Below are 22,370 nucleotides of genomic sequence, written 5' to 3' on the forward strand. Positions count from 1 at the left end.
TGTGCTGGTCCTCATTTTGACTGACCATAAGAATCTGACCATAAGCTAAACGCTTATCTCCCAGAAGAGCATGGTCAAGCTTCAATTACATAGCCTCATTCTTACCCAGGACTAACAATGTAATGGCTGAAGCATTTCCATGAGTTTTCCTCCATTTCCAAGATTGAGTCAGTGTCTGTTCCTGTACTACCTCCTGATCACATTCTGGCTACTGTACGCCCCAGTCTCACCTCACCTTTGGGTGACAGAATTTGTGCCGCTCAAGTCCAATCTCCTCCCAAGAAACCTGGTGACCGCTGGTTTGTCCCTTAGAACCGCCACACTGCTTTGCTGCAGATTTACCATTCTCCCAAAGCAGCTGGCCACCCAGGGAAGAATAAACAAATTTGGGCTATTTCTCATTTTGGTGGCCTAGTCTCCACACTGCTTTGAAGCGGCTTGTTCTATGTGTGCACAGAGTAAGACACCATGACACCTCCCAGTGGGCCTTCTACAACCATTACCCAATGGAGAGAGGCCTTGGACCACCTGAGAAATGGGGAAAAAGGAGGGAGCACTCACCGTGCCACATCCATATGTATCAAGGGAAAACAAGGAAGATACCAAATAGATATCAAAAGGTCGGACTTTTAAAGGCATGGAAGCAAATAAGAAAGTAGCAAAAAATTGTTTATTACAGAATATACAATGTCATAACAGTGTTCAAAACAATATAAAAATCATATAAAATGATATAATTTGTACATTGAGCCCTTGTGCATCGCGTCTACGCGTTTCACCGTAAAGGCTTCCTCAGGTCTTTATAATAAAATGTCCTGCATTACGGAATTACACTATAGTCCCCCTCTTTTCCATATGATGTATGATTTCATGGACCGTGAGTTCTATGGATAAAGCCTAGTACCCTGCAGTATCTGAGAGGCATCCCTGTGATCTTCTATCCAGATGTCAGAGGCCGTGGCTGGGTTATAGCCGAATGCTGGTGTGGGTTGGCCACCTGGTAAGTGGCTTTCCATGTGGTGGTGGTTCTTCACATTCATATTGTGGATCACAGAGGTGTTTCTATCCAACCATCTATTTGGATACACGTTTTACTCAGAGACTGTAATGGTTCATATTCATTGTGTCTAAAACCCTATTTGGATGATATTTACCTTCAGGTCAGCCGGATCTAATTGGACTCAATAATTTATATTGTTTGCTGTGTTTATCCCACTCAAACTGCAGCCTTTTTTTAGTTAAATTTTTTAGGATAGCGCAGTTTTTTATATATATTTTTATATATTGTATATATTTTATTGGCTATTTAAACTGCCTGGTTCATTTCTTCAATGCCTTTGCCTTGTTCAACATATCTAGATACTCTTTGCTGTGTGTCTGTTGAAGACTTGTCTGACTGATGTTCCTTCTGGTTCCTGATCCTGTTAGCTGCCTCTGACTACGCTGATCTCTGGATTCCAGATTTCCTGGCTTGCTCTGTCTACCCAAGTTGGCTGCCAAACCCTGGCTATGTTATGACTATGTTTACCAGTTGTACCATTTTTCCATCAGGCCCAGGAGCTTTCCCTGTTGGCATGCCTTGAATGCCCTTTGATAGTTCTGCAGTTATTGGATCATCCATGGAATCCCTTGCCTGAGGTGATAATTTGGGTAACCCTGCCTTTGGTAGGTATGGATCCACAGTACAAGATCCTCCTTTGACTGATTTTGTGATTCTGGTAAATTATTTAGAGAGTTGTAAAATCGCCCGAAACAATCTGCTATGTCATGTGAGTTTATATATTTAGAGCCTTGCATAGTGATGTTTTGAGGTATGAATGTCCGTGTCATGGTGTTACTAATGGATCTCGCTCCCAAACTCATAGAAGTTCAGAAAGCATAATTTTAACTTTTACCTTCATAGTTTCATAGTTAGTAAGGTTGAATAAAGACACCAGTCCATCCAGTTCAACCTGAGTGAGTGTCTATAATTGTCCCCTCCCTGTACATTGCACACTCACATTGGTCCCTACCCTCAAGGAGCCCACAATCCAAGGTACTCATTCATATACTAGGGTCAATTTTGGACAGAAGCCAATTAACCTACCTGCATGTCTTTGGATTGTGGGAGGAAATCGGAGTACCCGGAGGAAACCCACGCAGGCACAGGGAGAACATGCAAACTCCAGGCAGGTAGTGTCATGGTTGGGATTCAAACCAGTGACCCTTCTTACTGCTAGGTGAGAGTGATAACCACTACACCACTGTGTTGCCCTTGTCTAAAAGGTCTCATCTATAGGCAGAGCTCAGCCGCCTTTGCCACTGCCAATGAGTATTTAGGTTTACATTCCAACGATCATACTTGGGCAATTAAAAAAGAACATTTATCTAGCCTTTCTTTCTTATGTCTGGTGCCATAATGTATTAGTGCACCTCTAATAATACACTTATGATCTTCCCAGATGTTCATAGACAAACCCTTGGTGGAGGAGTTAATAGAAAAAAAAGGATGAAAGTTCTGTATCCAACCTGGCTCGTACCCTCATAAAAGACACTCATTGAGTCAACAGCACCATGGTTTCTGTAAGGTTTGGCAAACCATGATAATAATTGCTATCAAAGCATGGTCTTAAAGGATCATAGGTTCTACAGTGGTTGATATAACTGGATCAAACACATTTAACCTGATATGGTAAGATATATATCAATGCAGGTTATCAATCCCAAGAAGGCTTTAAGATTTTTTCTATTCTCCTAAGGACAACATTTTTTACAGTTATAACCATCTAAATTCTAATAGAAGCTGTAATTTTCCTAATTTTTACCAAGATCTTTGGTAGCCTATATCCTGCTTATAAATATCATCAGTCACTATGATGCAACAACAAATGACAACAAATTAGCAAACCACATGCTATTTTCATTCCTTTATTAAGGTTAGGGGCTCAACAACAATTCATCATTTTTGTGGTTGTGTACAGATAATTTACCTTCTCCAGGTCTGGTTCTTGCAAAGCCAAAGCAAGCTCATTGTTGTCCATTACAGATGCAGCAGCGACATCTAGTGGTGTAGATCCTCTCATAGAAGGGGATGCTATAGAGAGATGGCATGAAATACAGTAGTGAAAACCAGTACATGAAAATCTTTCCATTGTATTAGGATTGTATTATCTATACATTGTATTAGGCTTTTGCTGCTGTAAGGTCTGTTCACGTTTACACACTCAAATATAATTTGAATTCCATGAAGCAAAGCATCAAAATGTGGTTAGGAAAGCAAAGAAAATGAGTGGCAATCTTTTTATTAGTATGGATAAAGACAGATAAAAATACTGAAATATTTACCTTGCCAAGAAAAAAATATGCAGCAAGTTATCTCCAGTGCTGCTGACACATCTTAGTAAACTGCTCTGCCTAGTTACTTACCAAGGAGATGGGGGGGAGGGGATTTGTTTTGGGTGGGGGAAATTGGGGGTCAGCGGGGGGTAAGAACTGTTCTAGGAGGTTAAGTTTGTGGGTGCTAGGAAAGGTGATTTGGAGGAATTTCTATTGGGAGTGGGAGGAGGGTGGGGAAGAGGATTTGTGCTAGGAGGGGGAATTTGGAGAGAGGGGATGTGTACTTGATTTATGGAGTAGAGGATTTGTGCTAGAAGGAGTGATTTTTTTTTTGGGGGGGTGCTGGGGGATTTGGGGAGAGAGAGGATTGGAGCTGGGAGGGGGAGTGGGGGCAAGGATTTGTACTGGGAGGAGGGATTTCAGAAGGGGGTTGGATTTGTACTGGCATAGTTTATGCTTAGGGGGTAAGCATGCAGATCAGTGGTCAATTTTTTTTTTGGGGGGGGGGGTATGCCAACACATACTGCTCATCGATCTTGGAGGTGGGATGCAGTTTGGCATGTTTACCCATAGTTCTAGGTTGCCTGGTCCCTGCACTGCTTCCAGCACTGAAGGCAATCAATAACAACAATTTCTGCAGAAAGGTAACTATTTCAATGCATTGTTCTGTAATTATCTACTCTTAGTAGTGTTAAATCTTAATGTAAGAGTGTGTGTTCAGCATCCAATAAGGACGTTATAAACATCAATGGGTTCATTTAATAAAAGGGCTTACATGAAAGGACAACTGTACGGTTTGGTCACAGACCCATCCCCTGAATGCAGCCCACCTGCTCTGATACTTACCCCTGTCTCAATTTTCACTGTGCACCCTTGCTCAAAGCACAGCCCTTCTTCAAAAAGTGTTCTGATTGTATCCTCTTCATTCTGGGCATGTGTGTCGTAGCCCTATTAATTCCTATGGGGAGCCATACTTATGGTGGCCTCCAGTAGTCCTGCAGAGTACAGCTCTCCACTTGAATGAATGAATGGGGCCAGGGTGCATATGTAAAGAATAAAGAGAACTTGGCAAAGACTCTTTCTAAAAATAGGCTGGCTACAAGTAGGGTTGCAGAATAAAGATCGCTGGAATGTGGGCAGAGTTAAGTATCAGGCCAGGTCAGCTGCACGCACCAGGGGGTGCTTTCAACCTAGTTCTAGGTGGACACTGGTGGAGGTTTGATTACTTAACAGCTTCTTTAAAATTTTTAAGCTGTGGAGCTTTGAATATTGGGTAACAGGACCATTAGGCATTTATACAAAACAGAATTTTCAGTTCAGAATAAACATTCCCTGTATGAATAAAAAAAAAATAGGATGATGAAGACATACCTAAACCGACACTACTGTTCTCCAGTAAGTAGCCTAGATGCTCAAACATTGCCTTTTGATTTTGCCGACTAATCCTACAAAAATAGCAGAGGAATCTGCAACAGCTTGCCACCATCTTGGGAAAAGCAATTTGCTGAAAAATAGAAGTTATGGGATGTTTTAGGTTTACTAAACTACAGACAGAAGAATCCACATTTTAGTAGACAATACTGTATTCTTATAGAGAGATTACCTGAGACTTGTCCCCTCCTAGCACATTCACCATTACCTCCATAACAGTCTCATGCATCCCTAAAACACGCATCAGGTTTGGATGCTGATAGAAGACCTTGTTGTTCATAATGTCACTGAAAGCAAATAAGAGTTTTTAGTGTTTCTTTTAAGCTTTGACAAATGTTTTGGCTAAAATGCATTAGTGTTCTGCTGGGTTTGTTTGGATGTCCCAGATTGCTTATCTCTTACCAGATAAAGTACTGTGAAGGTTTGTTAAGGGACTCCAGTCCCATCTTTAAATTTCCACTAGGGACACATTTGCAAAGAATTTGCGAAGAACACCTGGTTAAGCAAATTTGCAGCAACCTTTTCAGCCAATGGGTAATAAAAAGAAACTCAGCTTGACAGAACTAACTGCTTCTGCCCCCATTTACAGTACATGTTCATTTGTAAATCTTTACACTGATTTCCTCAAGACTTCTTTAGCCTGCTTTGCACAAGAGCAGAATCTAGCAGTGTCAGATACTGTACACTCCAGAAAAAAAAACTAAGCTAACAAACATTAACCTGGTCACAACTGTGCAATCCACAAACAACAATTCAATTAGGCATGATTGTAAACCATATCATTAAAGTATTATTAAACCCTCAGCATTTTTAAACTTAACACATTGAGTTCAAGAAAAAAAAGCATTCCCCAGTACTATTCATTGACAGTGGACAGTACAGTCTCCAGTCAGTTAGTAACCCTGAAAAAGGAATGGGGGAGGAGCATGGGAATGCTTTGCCATCCTAAGCTACATATCTGTTTGTTTCTATTGATGCACACAGTGTACAGAGACAGACTCTAGTCCCTGCATGCAAGGGTGGCTCCATAGGATGCTGCAATATAAAGGAGTCACCCCAAACAAGAAACAGGTCAGCAGTTATGGCACCAGCTTAAAAAGGAACACTGATTAAATTTCAAAAAGGCTGCATACTCAGTAGGTAGTTAAATCAGCTGCCGAATATGCTTACAAAACTGAGGGTTTAATAACACTTTATTCTAAACAAAGGTATCTTCCTAAGACAACTTTCCATATCATCACGTGTACTGCACACAGGAAAAATTACCCTTGAATGAAAAAAATTTTAGAACCCTTGCAGCAGCAGATGTTACTCCACTAGTTTCTAACAGTTAGTTGATGAAAATAAATTCTCCTTCCAGATGTGGCCACAAGATGATGATATACCTTGGCCTTTGATCAAATCATCTCTACTATATTATGATCAACCAGTTTTGACTCTGGCTTTAACCTTTGACAGAGATTATGTGACCAAGTGCCTAGGCATTTGATCCTATAACCATTACTGAAGTGTCATTTTCTCAATATAGCTTTCCACACGTCAATTCAACTTTACTTATTCATCCTACCAAAGATTTATGTTCTTTATTTTGTTAACATTTGAATACATTTTTTTCCACTAACAATGCCTTCATTTTATAGTGACCAACTTCTGGCAATACTATTTTAGCTACAACACGAGGGTATGTGTCACCTCACCTGAGCCAACTGGTCTTAAAACCTAAATTATGTTAGCTCACAAATAAAATATTGAAAAAGTGTGTGAAAGAATGTATTGTGTTTTTACTTAAGGGTACTTTCACACTGCCAGCGTCCGGGCGTCCGCGGTAAAGCGCCGCCATTTTTGGTGGTGCTTTACTGTTGTTTTTGCAGTGCTTATCGGCCGCTGGCTGGGCGCTTTTATCCTTTTGCTAGCGGCCAAAAAAGGGTTAAAACCGCCCGCCATGGTTCGCGGGCGCTGCCCATTGATTTCTTCTTCTTTCTGGCGTTGTAGCTTAAATAACATTTGAATATAGTTTCACTTTCATTTGAATGCAAAGTTTACAAGTAAAAGACTATATAGTCTGAACATAAATATTTCTGAATATACAGAATAAACACCCTGCAGTAAAACTATGCAGAAGAAAAATAGAAAGCCATACCCTAAGCCATCAATCATGAGCATCTCTTCCTCCTTGCCCATACGCACACTTAAGAGGGACCGTATTTGACCCAAGGAAGCCAAGAGGTTGATGGTATCTTCCACAGACGCAGCACTGATCGTATAAGTTTTCCGCATGGCCCGTAATAACTCTCCAATACTATCATACTGTAGGCGGAGCAGGCTAAACATGATACGCACAAGCTCGGGGTCTTGGATATGATCTTCTTGTGCCCAGCGCACCATTGTTTGTGAGATGAGCTCTTTTAGTGTGGCTGGAAATACATATTAAAGAAAAAAAGGACATCGAATACTGAATCAATAAAAGGAGAGGGTGTGTACACATTTCATGTGCACTCTCACATGCAGAGTAATATAATAATAATAATAATAACATAACATAGTACTTGTTGGACTTAGGTTAGGATGTCAGCGGGAATGGTACCCTGTTTATGCCTATTACACCCTTTGCAGACCAATGCAATATATTCTGTTGGGAGGCAGAAAATGTCATGGTGTATGGCGCTAAGCTTGACTAGTGATACTGGCAACATTAACTCTGGAAAATTACGGTAACTATTACACTGTTGTTTGAGGAATGACCAACTTCCCTATATTCCTAGCTTTAAATCTTTAAACCCCAAACTTAACAATAAACATCATTGAGTTCTTTGGGGGGGGGGGGAGGCAAATCTTGATACTAAATTCTTGCCATTTTCAAGGCTACTTGTCAAGGTATTGGCAAATAGGGCAATGTGATCTGAACACTGCTATGGGGAACATAGAAAAATATAGAAAAAATAAAAAATTCTGTACACTGCGGAGAAAGTCCTCATTTTAATGTAGCTTTGAGGGTGATAGGAAAAAAAAATTATGCTTCAATAACAAGCTTGGGAAAGTTGTATATGGTGTTATGGAAAAATACCTCATATTATGGCAATACATGCTGTATTTCAGAGATTCAATGGATTTTTTAATTTTTTAATTTAGCTTGGTTTAAACACAGCAGCAGCACCCCAGGGCTTTTTCATGTAGTTTTGGCTTCCACATGTTTGGCTGTCACAGCTCAGTAATAAACGTGTGGTTCCACAGAAAGTTGTTACTTATTGTTCCACAGACTAACAGGCAAGCCAATATTTTACTTGTAGTTCCACAGCTCTAACATGCAAAGCTGTTTTGGTTCTTGTAGTCTCAGAATGTGTGCTCTGTTCTTACCTTGTTCCTGCACAAGTGCTATAGGCATTGATCAGTCCCATCTGCTGGTTAATATAATCAGTCACATTGCTAGTTCCTATGAAGCCTGCCTCTCAGTCATGCTGCAGCCAGAGGAACACCCTTTCCCTCCTATAGGGCTGCAACAAACCAGAAAGGCTTCCTCCTCTTGGCTTGTCTGTTTAAACACAGCGCAGCTCTTGGTATACTGCCTAAAGAAATGTATTTGCATGATAGCTACTGAGCCCTGTACCTATCTGCTATCCAGCCTGCTTTCCTCAATTGATTCTTGTGTACAGACCTTAGGCTTATTTTCCTGGCTGTTTTTGTCCATTACCTTCCCTTACCTTGGCTTTTTTACTGTCTGAGTCTTCTATCTGCAAATTGGTCCCATTCATGGTTATCCAATTCTGCTACCTGCCTTGACCCTTACTTCTTTCCTGGCTATTCAAGTGTGCTACCTGCCCTGACCCTTGCCTTTGTTCCTGGTTATTTGATTCTGCTTCCAGACCTGAAATTTGACTTTTACCATCCCTAATGTGTCTGAAATGAGCTCAGAAAGTACACTGGACTGTCAATGCAATGTACTTTTCTTCTTCTTCCTAGTTCTTGTTATATCTTGTATTTGAGTTTCTAGTCTTAAATAGGTGTGCCTGGGGGGTGTTATTTGGGATCAGCATAAAGAGAAAGCCATGTCCACAGTCAGGAGCACTGATAAAAATCATCTGGCCCTTATACTTCATTCCCTGAGGGTCCAGCATTACCTATTCTCATTTGAGACCATCTGCCACTTCTGCAAGTCTAGATCCTACTGTTTGGTCTGATCTTGCCTGTGGCATGATGCTTTACTGTCAACCATATGTTGGCCTACACCTCTTTGGGAAGTCTACCATCTGTCTTTAAAGTATCCGTTACAGTGAAGCTAGAGGATCCACACTGGTGCAGTCGCATCCTTGACAGACATCTGATTTTTTTATTCAGTGGTAAGTTGCAGCCACAAAATATCTAAAAGCTATAGAGATTCTCCTCCCCTATATTATCTTAGAACAACTGAATAAGCCTGGATGGCAGCACTTCGATACAACACCTTTATTGGGTTAATATTATCAAAGTGATTCAAATCCCTGTGTTTAGATCTATGCTTTACGGACGCTTCATCTCGCAACAAATCACATTGGGGTGTTTTATTGGCAATGGATAAAGCTCTATTTATGATTGATGCAGAGTAACCTCTCTCTTTGAATCTAGAGGCCATACCAGATGCTTCATTTTTAAAATACAAATCATTGCTACACAATCGTTTGAGCCTAAGGAACTGTCCTACTGGAATGCTTTTTCTCGTGTGTCCTGGGTGACTAGAGTCGGCTCGCAATAGAGCTTTACCGGCCGTGGGCTTTCTGAATAACTTTGAAGTAACAACACCATTACCACCAGTCAGCAACACATCTAAAAATTCCATTGACATTGAATCATGGCGCCCAGTACATTTTAAGTTGAGTTCATTATCATTCATATATGACAACCATGAATCAAGGTGAACCACAAACAGGAGTTAATCTATAAATCTACTGTAGAATACAGTATCCTTCTGACGGGGACTACCTGGTCCAAAAATGCGAAATTTCTCCCACCATCCCATATATAAATTGGCTAGGGACGGTGAGAATTTAGCCCCCACGGAGGCTCTGCACTTTTGGAGGTAGTAGTCCCCGTCAATCATAAAAAAAAAATATATCATCTTGTGGAAATGTCATGACCTGGCTTATTTCAGAGTGTTAGATTTCCATCTGCAATATTTTATTTCATGTTATTTTTTATTTTTTTTTAAACTAGATCAGACAATCACCTCAGAGAGGTAATAGCTACAAGAAGTACCACCTGGTAGGGGAGAGTAAAGAGAGAAATATATCTAATGGGTTCAAATGGCCATTTCTGAAGTACAGAGAAAGCCAGATTCATATCCAACAGAGTTACAGGGGAGCAAACAGGGTTGCTACATTGAAGACAAAGGTTTTAAACAAGAAGTGAAAGGGCAATGGTCTCTACAACAAGATAGAAAGTTCAGAAACCTGACCTTTGATAGTGCTGAGACTGAATCATTGGGCAATCTCCTTAGCCATTCCCCTGATAGTACAGGTATTGAGATAGTGGGTTATCACCACAAATGATGGATATTCACTGATCACATAGTGCTGCTACTTATGAAACCTATCTTATCTCTTGCCAACCTATTTAGTCTTTTATGAGACATTGCCTCCATTTCAAGGCTTCATGTCAACAGAAATCGAAAGTTTTAAATATAAATCTTCCCATGGAGAGATGCCAAATTATCTAGGAAAACTTTGATTTAAAGTGTTACTAAACTCACAATAGTAAAATCATTCTGTATATGAAGCATAGCATGCTTGTTATACTCACTGTGGAACTTAAAGGGTAAGTTCACCTTTGTACACTTTTATTTTGTTTTCTAATTTCCAGCTCCTCTATGCACCAATATAGCATTCATGTACTTTCTTTGCAAAAATATCAAAGCTGCAATATCCATTAAATCTATAGTCACTTTTCTTTTCCTAATCCACATTTCCTGACGTTTCCATTCGATGGATAGTAAAATTTACACCATTTGTCATCGTGCATGGGTGTGCACAAGACATGTTTGCTATCTATTTACTCAGTATAACTTCAAAATTTATATTTTACCAATCAATTCAGCATTGTATTGTGTTTTTGTGCATTAAAATGTAAAAAAAAATATTTTTTCAAAAGAAAAATTGCATTTCAAAAACCACTGCGCAAATACCGTGTGTCGTTAAAATTGACGTGTGACATTGCAACACCCACCATTTTTTTCTCTAGGGCCTCTGTTTTAAAAATATATAATGCTTGTGGGTTTGAAATATTTCTTTTACAAAAAATACAGATTTTTAGTAAACAAAAGTAAAATGTAAACAAAAAGCGACAGAAAAAGCCTGGTCTTTTAAAAATAAAAACCGGAAGGTGATTGTTTGCCATGTACAGCTGCTCCAGTCTTAGTAAATGCCCCCCATGTGTCCTCCTTATTATATTACTCTGACCCCCCGCTATAGTTTAAGACATTTGAACATTTTTGCAATACTAACCCCCATGCTCAGGGGATTATCTCTACTACCTATCTATTGATATTGATGTCCTGTTTTACTTTTCCACCTTGATATACTGTATGTCTATTTGGGCTTCTGATAACAGGAGTTCTAGCAATGTTCTAGCTACCAAAACAAACTATAAAGTGCTAATGCAATGGTATCTGGTACCCCATTATCTGTCCTGTGATCCCAGGATATCCTATGGCTTATTTTAGAGGCTGCTCTGTGGCTTCTACGGTTAGACATATTTGGTGGAATTGTCTCAAGAGCCAGTGTTTCTAGTCTTGCACTTACAAACTTATTTACACTGTATTGGCTACCCTGTACAAAATCTTTTACTGAGAAATAGGAGGAAAAATGTCTATGGGAAAGAATGGCTAAATTCAATATTTGAACCCTGATGGCAAAAACACTCATCCAGACTGGAGGAAAGACAGGATTCATCCCACTGAGCATTTTCTGGGATGGAACTTCCTAGCCTCACACCATGCTAAGTAAACCTTCTAGATGTGATTATAGATTTTGCGAGAAGTCAATATTCTAATTTATGGAGCATTGTTATGACTAAATACAAGGGACTCCTAGCCCCCAGGACCTGGGATTCAAAAACCATTATGATAAAGCAAGGACTGAGATGCAGGATGGTAAACCAGTCCCCAGGACAGATTATCTGGATGATCTGGTAGAGCCCACAAAGAGTCTGCCAGGATTATGTCCAAGTACCATGTCCTCCTGGGCCAGTTGGGTGGAATGAGGGTCACCTGGATGCCCTCTCTCTCAATTATGTGAGACACATAATTGACCTATTTTAGATCAAGTTGAATCTGTCCCACAGAGCCACCAGGCCATTCAGCGTGAAGGCCTGAGGGTCCCTGGTCCTAGCGACAAACCTATTTAGTTTATTGTTGAACCTGGATGCCAGAAAAACCACCTCCAGTCTCCCCCACCTGCAACATGTCATGAAATAACCTTTTCCCTAGAACCAGACACTGATAGCTGAGGATCCCATTTGCCAATTTTTCAGACACCCATGTTAGAACGAGGTCAACTTCTTGTTCATTGTGACTTCTTGTGACCCAATAAAGCAGGATCCTATAAATTCAGATACTTTTTAAAAAGTGCAGACAGACTATGAGTTAAGTGGAAGGAAGTGCATAACATCTCCTGAACTTATCCCTATAATTTGTATCTGACAGGTTTATGGCTCTGCTTAGGCATACACTGGCAATTGGGGCTTTGAGAAGGGAGAGAGAGGCACACAGAGCAACTAGTCTGCAGGCTATTTCTCAAACTGCTTAATTCTACTAACTATGCTCACAAATTGACTGACAGGACTATTTGGCTACCCAACTGCCTCTCACGGAAGTTACAATTGACTTACACCCATGACATATACTTGGATAAAAGGAATCACCATAAATAGGTGATTGAGGTAGCACTGGGTCCATAAAAAACCCCACCTGCACTCCTCTCATTTAATATTGGGGATTAGAACCTTCACTCGCCAAACTGATTCTTAATTGCTGAGTACAGTGGTCAAGTTTTAACCATTAGTGGTCTAGCAGCTTGAGCGGCCAAAGACTTCACACACGAGTTGCCATATATCATATAATTGTGATACTGGTTATCTATGTAGAATTGCAACCATTGCTGTGGCTTTACTCATTGTGTGAAGACACTTGGTGTCTGGATGATTTGTAAATTGCATATGTTTTTGTTTGTCAGCTATGCACTTGATTGTGCAGCTTTATTCGCTAGTTTTTTGTTTATGCTGAGTATTGAACTTTGATACTATTTATCACTGTTAAATGTTCTAATAAAGTTGACTTCCTTAAAGTAACCCAACCTCTATTATCATCCCTAGAGAAACCCATTTCCCTGGTAGCTGTACAAACAGGGGCTTTTTTTGCTGTCCTTAGCTGGTTAGCGACAGCACCCCATTGGTGAGTGGTATTTTGGGATATTTTACTGATTGGAAGATGGCTGCCTCATCCATATTTATAGCTAGTACACACAGCAGCTATGCCTGCTCCTCTCCTGCCAATTCAGAGAAACCTTTGTATTTTATGAATGAGTTCACATAATGCAAAGGCACTGTGATTGGGCAGGAGGAGGGGAGACATAGCAGCTGCACTAACTCTGATATTGAAGATGCTTAGACATGAAATACAGCGATAGCCATCTTCCAGTAGAGCAATAGAACTGTCAAATGTGCATAATAGAGATAAGCCCTGAAGATGACATGCAGCAGCTCTTTTAAATTGACTCATAGACTGTCTTCACTTTTTACAAAGGAGCTGAATACCTGCTATTTAGTTTTAATTATTCATGTGTAGCACCCTCGCAGACAGGTTGTTATGATGGTTAGGTAAATTTAGTTATGGCCTCTGTTATAACTGGAGCAGCCTGTGTTTGCTTTAGGCTATTCTGGGCTCCACTGGTTGCTGATTTGATTGTTTCCCCCTGCCAGGAAATCTCTGGAACTAATTAAGAGTTTCCACTGAGGATTTGTTCTGAAGAGTTCCACTGATGGGAGAAATGTCTGGCTGATATTTGAAGGAGATATCCAAGTATCCAGGGACATTGTGAGTACAGACCTGTAGGGCCATCTTTAGTGTAGGGCAAATGGGGCACCTGCCCTGGGCCCAATCTTTGTAGGGGGGCCCACGCTGCTACCCGTGAATTGGGGACCCAATGAAGGTTTTGCAGAGTGCACAAAGGACACGAGAGGCTGTATTCCCATTCTAGCCAGCTGAGAGGGGGTGGGGACGGGAGCTCCACTGATGCTCTGACCCCACCCCCGTGCAGCCTGTATGCTCAGAACAGAGCGGCTGTAGTGAGAGCCAGTGATCGAAGTGGGAGCATCAGTGGAGCTCCCGGAACCACCACCTCTATACTGACTGGGGAATACAGAGGTCCGGGGACGGGGCTGGGCCGGGAGCTCCACTGATGCTCCCGCTCCGATCACTGGCTCTCACTACAGCTGCTCTGTTCCGCCCCGCCCCCTCTCAGCTGGCTAGCGCGGGAATACTGCCTCCGTGTCCTCTGTGCACTCTGCAAAATCTTCATCTGTGCCCCAATTCACGGGTAACGGGGCCCCCTTACAAAGCATCAGTGGAGCTCCTGGCTGTTGTAGTGAGAGCCGAGAATGGAAAGCCCTGCCCACCTGTAAATGTATATAGTGAGTTTGGCTGGCCAGGTATGCCCTTACACCCATAAAATGCCTGACTGCTTAAACCCTGAGCTGTGTTATTCAACTGTAAAGCTGTGCGTTGCTGAAAGTTCTCTGACCATCACCTGTATAATGTCTGCAGTCTCTGATTGTCTCCTGCAGTATTTCCGCAGTCTCTAGTAATCTCCTGCAGTATGTCCCCAGTCTCTGGTAATCTCCTGCAGTATGTTCACAGTCTCTGATTGTCTCCTGCAGTATGTCGCCAGTCTCTGATTGTCTCCTGCAGTATGTCCGCAGTCTCTGATTGTCTCCTGCAGTATATTTGCAGTCTCTGGTAATCTCCTACAGTATGTCCGCAGTCTCTGATCATCTCCTGCAGTATATCTGCAGTCTCTGGTAAGCTCCTACAGTATGTCTGCAGTCTCTGATAGTCTCCTGCAGTATATCCGCAGTCTCTGGTAATCTCCTGCAGTATGTCTGCAGTCTCTGGTTGTCTCCTGCAGTATGTCCCCAGTCTCTAGTAATCTCCTGTAGTATATCTGCAGTCTCTGGTAATCTCCTGCAGTATGTCCGCAGTCTCTCATTGTCTCCTGCAGTACATCTGCAGTCTCTGGTAATCTGCTGCAGTATGTCCGCAGTCTCTGGTTGTCTCCTGCAGTATGTCCCCAGTCTCTAGTAATCTCCTGCAGTATATCCCCAGTTTCTAGTAATCTCCTGCAGTATGTCCCCAGTCTGTGGTAATCTCCTGCACTATGTCGGCATTGTCTCTGATTGTCTCCTGCAGTATGTCCGCAGTCTCTGGTAATCTCCTGCAGTATGTCTGCACTCTCTGACACTCTCCTGTAGTATGTGCATTAATGTGCCCCTTTACTTGCTTAATTATTTAGGATTGCTCCACTGCTCAGTGAGAGGTAATGATGTGCATTAGCGGGTGGCACCCAATCAGCGAACCGTAGTGATCTGCTTTAATCTCTAGCAGCAAATTAGTAAGTGGTAATGATATGCATTAACCTCTAGCAACCAATCGGCAAAGCAGAAATTATGTGTTGTAACCTTTAGCAACCAGCCAGTGAGTAGTAAGGATAGGCTGTAACCTCTGGCAAACAATTGCAATCACTGCGTAATCTGCTGCAGTAAACAAATGTTGAGTCTACCTGCTATTTTTTGTATGTCTCAGAATGGAGGTGGGGGGGGGGGGGGGGGGAAGAAAATGTTTGCCCAGGGCAAAAGCAAAATTAAAGATGGCCCTGCAGACCTGAGTGTAGAATCCTAATGATTGTTTGCTGCTACTCTTCTTTGTGCATCAGTGCCAGGGTTTTCTTTTGACTGGGACATTACTTATGGAGTCTCAGTGCTGTTCATTCCCTTGGCTTCTACTAGAGGGATTGTTTTAAGATGTAGTGACAAAGTAAAGAGTGTCCTCTCCTTACTGTACAGTGTTGCTGGAGTATCCCATAGCTCCCTGCACCCTATCCAAGTTAATTTAGCAACAGAGTGCCAAAAGACACCCCTAAACTATTTCCTGAGCTAAAAAGAGTGATTGTAGCTGTATGCCTGGCTGCCTATGCACTGATCTGGGAATATAAGTACCCTCAGCAATACCTAAAATGAGTTATGCTACAGATGAAAGCCAACCTGGTTGACTGGTTCCATAGTAAGGAGGTCCACTGTTGCAGGGATAACCTAATTGCCCTGTTTTTTAGAATGTTGATCAGAAGCCAGGCTTCTGCCAATAACCAAGTCCCCTGTACCAAGAGGGTATCCAGGACTCCACCTCAGATTGAGAGGCTTGTAGTCATCATAAGCACCATCCAAAACATTGGAAGAAAGCACTTCCCATGTTCTAGACCGGGACTGGAAATCCACCATGCTAACGCTAGCCTGGTTTTGCCGTTACATTACATTTCAATAATGGTTACATGGACTTTATTTTCATGTTTTGTGGTGATAAAATTATGATTGTAAAAGTGTAATTTGCACGTTATCATTTACTTCATTATAGATTTGTTTGTAATAATGTCACTTGAACGGTATAATTTCACCTTTTTACTGTTCTGTTTAAAATCTATACATTGAGTAGTGCAGCACATAATATATATTTTAATATTATTATATATATTAAATATAAAAATGAAATAAATAGTATTTTCAGTTTGTGGTGGTCAGATGCAGTGTAGTTCAACTTTTAACAAACCTTTAATTTCTAAACACCTATTATGAAACACAGCTCTCTTGCCCTGCATTGGGATTCTCTCTGTTAATAGTAAGCAGTCCCATGTTGAAAGCAACTCAAAGTACAAATTTTAAGGTGGCGTACATGTCAAAGCCCTGAAATCCTTGGCAGGACAGGGGTAGGAACTCTAAAAGCCCTGTTGTGAAGGGTTGTGATCCAGATTTATAATTTATTGAAAATTGACCTTCACTGCCTTATGTAATACTTGTGTAACTTAATAGAGAAATTAACTAAATATAAATAGTAATAAATTACATTTTACATATTTAGCTTTGTAGATGCATAAATGCCACACTGAAGAAGAAGTAGTAAAAGTCAAAAATCCTCATAAAATAAAATGTAGTATACACAGTTGGCCTCTAGATGTCAATATCACACTCAATAATCCTGCAAAGTACAGAAAGACATACTCTAATCCACAAAATGAATCCAAACACATAAAGAATTCATGTAGGTCTAGTGACAGATGGGATTCACACAGGTCCCAGATTCACAGAAAAACATTCAGCAGTCTTAATTTTTCCACATGTGAGTAGTGATTACTGCATAATGCAAGTGTTTTTGGTAATGTGCACAAGTATGCCTGTGTATATAGAGCATGAACAGCCCACAACACAAAGACCAGGGAACTAAAAAAAAAAAAAACACCATCAGATTAGATTTTATTGTTCAATGTTTTCATCGCTGCTGTTAACAAAAACAATGACATTGGACAGATCATTTTGTATGACCCCATTATTTTTTTTAAAAGTTGAATAGGGAGATGTTCTGGCTTGCATTGAACTGTGGGCATTCTGCCAGGTTGAAAAAAAGGCTTCCTGATTAGGGTTGTCACCTTTTCTACTAGCCAAACCCAAACACTTTAGCAATGCACAGCAATTATTTTTTGTTTGTAGTATACAGTATGCAAATACAGTATTCTGTAATTAAATAACATTTCTAAGCATATGGAGTTAATTCGAACTTTCCAAAATATTTGCTGTAGAAGACACTATTTGGGCTTTGAAAGACTGTCTGTAAACAGGGGTCAGTGCCACCGCCTTCATAATACAGCCCCCCCCTCCCCATAGAGTTCCCTTAAATCAGGGTCCTCCCCCTTCCATAGAGATACCCCCACCCCTATTAGGTCAAAGACCCCCTATATCAGTGCTTCCCTTAGAGCCCCAAAAAACTAAAAATTAAAAAAATGCAACACCCCTCCCCCATAATTATATAAGTGTGAAAAATAATTGTGAATGATGATGGAAACCCCCCCAAGGGTAATCTAAATATTAATACACTCCAAACTGATGGGCACTGATAGGCGGCAGGCACTAATAAGCACTGATGGGCACTGATAGGCTACAGTGATGGGCACTGATAGGTGACACTGATGGGCACTGATAGGCTGCACTGATGGGCCCTGATAGGCGGCACTGATGGACACTGATAGGCTGCACTGATAGGTGGCACTTATGTGCACTGATGAGGTGGCACTGATAGGCATCAATGATAAGGAGAGAGGGGCACTGATATAAGGGGACTGTGAGCTAATAGGGGTCTCTAAGGGGGATTCTGCTGATCTAATGGTTGATCGCCAACCATTAGATAAGCAGTCCAGGGATGTGCGGTGAGATCAGTGATTGGTGAGGCACTGGCTAGTATCAGAGCCAGATACACGCAGGTTAGATACACCATGATAGTTAGAGCGAGAGCAATAATTCTAGCACTAGACCTCCTCTGTAACTCTAAACATGTAACCTGTAAAATAATTTAAAGCGTCGCCTATGAAGATTTATAGGTACTGAAGTTTGGCGCAATTCCACAAGTGTGCACAATTTTAAAGTGTGACATGTTAGGTATCTATTTACTCGGCGTAACATCATCTTTCACATTATACAAAAAAAATCAGGCTAATGTTAGTGTTTTTTTTTATTCATGAAAATGTTTTTCTTTAAAAAAAAAATGCATTTAAAAAAATTGCTGCGCAAATGCTGTGTGACATCCAAATGATCCACAATGGCTCAAAAGTGATATGGTCCAGAAATATTTAGACAGAATAAAGGTGGATAAAGCACCTGGACCAGATGGCATCCACCCATGGATCCTAAAAGAATTGAGCTCTGCGAATTTAAAGCCATTGTTTCTAATTTTTAGGGACTCATTCATGACGGGAATAGTACCACTGGATTGGCGTAGGTCCAATGTGGTGTCTATATTAGTGGAGAAGGATCTGGGGGTTTTGGTAGATCATAAGCTCGATAATAACATGAAATGCAAAGCTGCGTTTTCCAAAGCGTGCAAAGTCCTTTCTTATTTTAAGAGAGGTGTGGACTCCAGAGAGAGCGATATCATTTTGCCCCTGTACAAATCATTAGTAAGACCTCATCTGGAATAGGCAGTTCAGTTTTCGGCGCCAGTTCTCAAAAGGATATCGGGGAACTGGAGAAAGTGCAGAGAAGGGCAACCATATTGATAAAAGGCATGGAGGAGCGCAGCTATGAAGGAAAGATTAGAGGAACTGAATTTATTCTCTCTTGAGAAGAGGATATATAAGGGGTCCATATAGTGAACTTGATGTTGAGTTATTCACTTTGCGGTTAACACAGAGGACAAGAAGGCACTCTTTACGCCTAGAGGAAAAGAGATTTCATCTCCAAATACAGAAACATTTCTTCACAGTAAGAGCTGTGAAAATTTGGCATAGACTCCCTCCAGAAGTGGTTCTGGCCAGCTTAATAGATTGCTTTAACCTCCCTGGCGGTACGATTATTTCGGATTTTAGGTGCTAAAAGCGGTACCATTATTTTGCATGAAAATTTGTCGTTTTATATTGTAGTCCTGTAATTCTTAGGAATAAGTCTAGCAGACATCCCGGGTATAATAAAGTTTGAAAAATGAAATCATAAATTATAATATAATAAATAATTATAAATAATTATACCAAATAATAATATAACAATAATAAAAATTATTCAATAATGTAATCAAATCAAAAACACTGAAATTTGCTCAGTTGCAGAATTGTCACTGTCATTACTTTTCAGTATTTGATGACGGATCTCCCCACAAATCACTATCGCTCAATTCTGCAAGTGATTCTAATTTATTATTGCTGTTTTCTAGCTGGTCTAAAATCATTTTTGATGTAAAGGGACAGTTTTGGTTGCTATGGACAATCTCCAGTTTCCAGGCATAAAGAACAGTTTTTATTATATAAAACTGCATGCAGGACACTGGGCAGACCACTAGGGACAAAGGGGATGTGAAATATTTACATACAGCAATGTAATCTGTAAGATTACATTATACTGTATGTATACTGTGTGTTTCACTTTTTGAATTTGGCGCCGATCTCCGTCCCCGTGCGTCGCAACGCTCGAAGGGCACGGAGATTGGCCATGTGATAGATCGAGCGAGACGCGGCTCGCTCGTACAGCGGGGAGACAACGCTGGATCCGAGGGAGAAGGTAAGTAAACATCCTTCTGGATCCAGCGATGCAGTCCCGAGTCTGGCTCGGGGTTACCGCTTTTGGTATAAAAATTCCACCCCGAGCCAGACTCGGGAAGACCGTCAGGGGGGTTAAGAAAGGCCTGGATTATTTCCTAAATGCACACAATACAACTGGGTTCTAACATTTATAGGTAAAGTTGATCCAGGGAAAATCTGATTGCCTCTCGGGGGATCAGGAAGGAATTTTTACCCCTGTTGTAGCAAATTGGATTATGCTTTCCTGAAGTTTTTCGCCTTCCTTATGGATCAACTGTGGGTATAGTATTGGGTATATGGGATTGTTTTTATTTATTTATTATTTTTTTATGGTTGAACTAGATGGACTTGTGTCTTTTTTCAACTTGACTATGTAACTATGCAACATAAAAAGTTGCAACAACCACCATTTTATTCCATAGGGTATCTGCTAAAACAATATATATAATGTTTGGCCGTTCTGAGTAATTTTCTAGCAAAAAAATATGATTTTTACATGTAGGAGAGAAGTGTCAGAATTGGCCTGGGTGGCAAAGGGTTAATTACCATAAGTAATATACAAATAATTAGTATATATTGTTTTCAAGGTAATTTACTATATTTTCAAATCTGTACTCAGGCAGGTGGCTTAATGGACAAACTGCTGAAGTTTAAAGTTATAACTTCCAACCAGTAATTTTACAGTAAATAGATACACAATACATTATTATGTTATAACATATAGCATAATACATGATTTAGCTTGATTAAAACATTACCTTTTTCAGCAGCAGATTCTCATTCTCCCTCTAAACTATGTGAGAAAAACATGGGATTGTGGGTAATTTTTTTTGTAGATAAGAGGGCTGGGCTGGAAGGGAGCATTTGTCTTTTAGACACATTCCCTTTCTATGACACTGCAGTGAGTGGCGTGCCTCCACTGTAGCATTTTTATTGTACAGCTGGGACCAATGGTACTTTACCATTGGTCCAAGACGTCATGCTGTTTATTGAGCTCAGTGCCTCTGACAAGAAGTGAGAGGCACTGTGAGCTCATCCTCTCAGTCTGCTGCAAACAACGTGGGCCAGCTTGTATTTAAAGTGGCCGCTCTGTATTTCGTTTCTGATGGGCTGCGCAAGGATCCCCATTTCTCTGGAACCGTAGGTCGTAGGAGCCTCGCATTTTTATCAGTGGTGGGGTAGGACTCAGGCTACGAACCTCCCATCTCTTTGAACCCAGGTCTCTGAGCTACGACCCCAGAAGCTCAATTTGTTTGTTTTTTTATGTTCATGGCAGGTGAGGCCCTGCCTTGATTGGTGCGCAGTGCCAGAACTTGGTCTGACACTAGCTCCCTTCCCGGGACAGATTAATGGACTGGATGCATAGGACTAGAAGGATGTTGTGTCCGGATCACTGGCAGACAGGAACCCAGGCACAAGTGTCTAAACCCGGATTCTCCAGGTTAATACCGGACAGGTGGCAATCCTATTGCCGAGAGTCTGATTGTTCACTGACAGATGTTCTGATCACCCTGTAGTCACTTTAACCTGAGCAGATTAAACTGGTTCATTTAGGTTTACATGTTATTTTCAGTTAGCTTGAACCCTATCACAACCCTTATTACAACTAATTCTCAGCAGTAGGGAAGCTACTGATGATTGACATGAGGCCACTTCTTTATGCATCCTCTATGTTTTGTTATGTGATAGACCAGATCACATGACTAATAATGGGGGACACACAGAGAAGCATCCTGAACTCTGCTGTGATCATCAGCAGCTCTCTGCTGCAAGGGAACAGCTTGTAATTGCCCCTTTCCACCTTGTGTTTTTAGTGTTACAAAAGGGGTAGGAGTTCAGTTCATGCCATGACTGCTGCATCCTCTCATTACATCCCTGAGTGTTACTTTCCCCAGGAAGTAATTGTAGCATAATTCTGTAAAATGTTTTACATATTTTCAACAACCTCTGTAAAACATGACAAATTAGGCAGTGTATAAATTTATCAGCTGATCTCTTTGGTTGATTAATGAATTTGCTGCATAAAAATTAATTGATTCATTGCAAATTTACCTGGGGACTATGGGGGTGATTTACTAAAGGGAAATAGACTGTGCACTTTGCAAAGTGCAGTTGTACTCTGCAAGAGAAGTTGCTCCAGAGCTTGGTAAATGAGGTAAAGGATCACTTTGCAAAGAATACCAAATCATGTGCAATGAAAGTTAAAAAAAAAAACAGCATTTTTGCTTTGAATGATTGGATGGAAATCAGCAGAGCTTCTGCTCATTTACTAAGCTC

General features: G+C 40.8%; 1 protein-coding gene across 8 annotated transcripts in view; it reads right to left on the reverse strand.

The window, feature by feature from the left end:
- The window catches only part of RYR3 (ryanodine receptor 3), a 1,008,486-nt gene that overhangs the window by 544,528 nt on the left and 441,588 nt on the right, over positions 1-22,370 (reverse strand). For all 8 annotated transcript variants that reach the window (XM_077464742.1, XM_077464741.1, XM_077464740.1 and 5 more), the window contains 4 exons: positions 6,887-7,160; positions 4,919-5,033; positions 4,687-4,819; positions 2,970-3,073 (listed from right to left, as the gene is read on the reverse strand). In XM_077464742.1, the coding sequence (XP_077320868.1) occupies positions 2,970-3,073; positions 4,687-4,819; positions 4,919-5,033; positions 6,887-7,160 (626 nt within the window). The remainder of the gene's footprint in view (positions 1-2,969; positions 3,074-4,686; positions 4,820-4,918; positions 5,034-6,886; positions 7,161-22,370) is intronic.

The sequence above is a fragment of the Lithobates pipiens genome, unplaced genomic scaffold (assembly GCF_037356315.1).
Source record: "Lithobates pipiens isolate NorthernLeopardFrog02 unplaced genomic scaffold, aLitPip1_a1.2 Scaffold_30, whole genome shotgun sequence".
Lineage (NCBI taxonomy): Eukaryota > Metazoa > Chordata > Amphibia > Anura > Ranidae > Lithobates > Lithobates pipiens.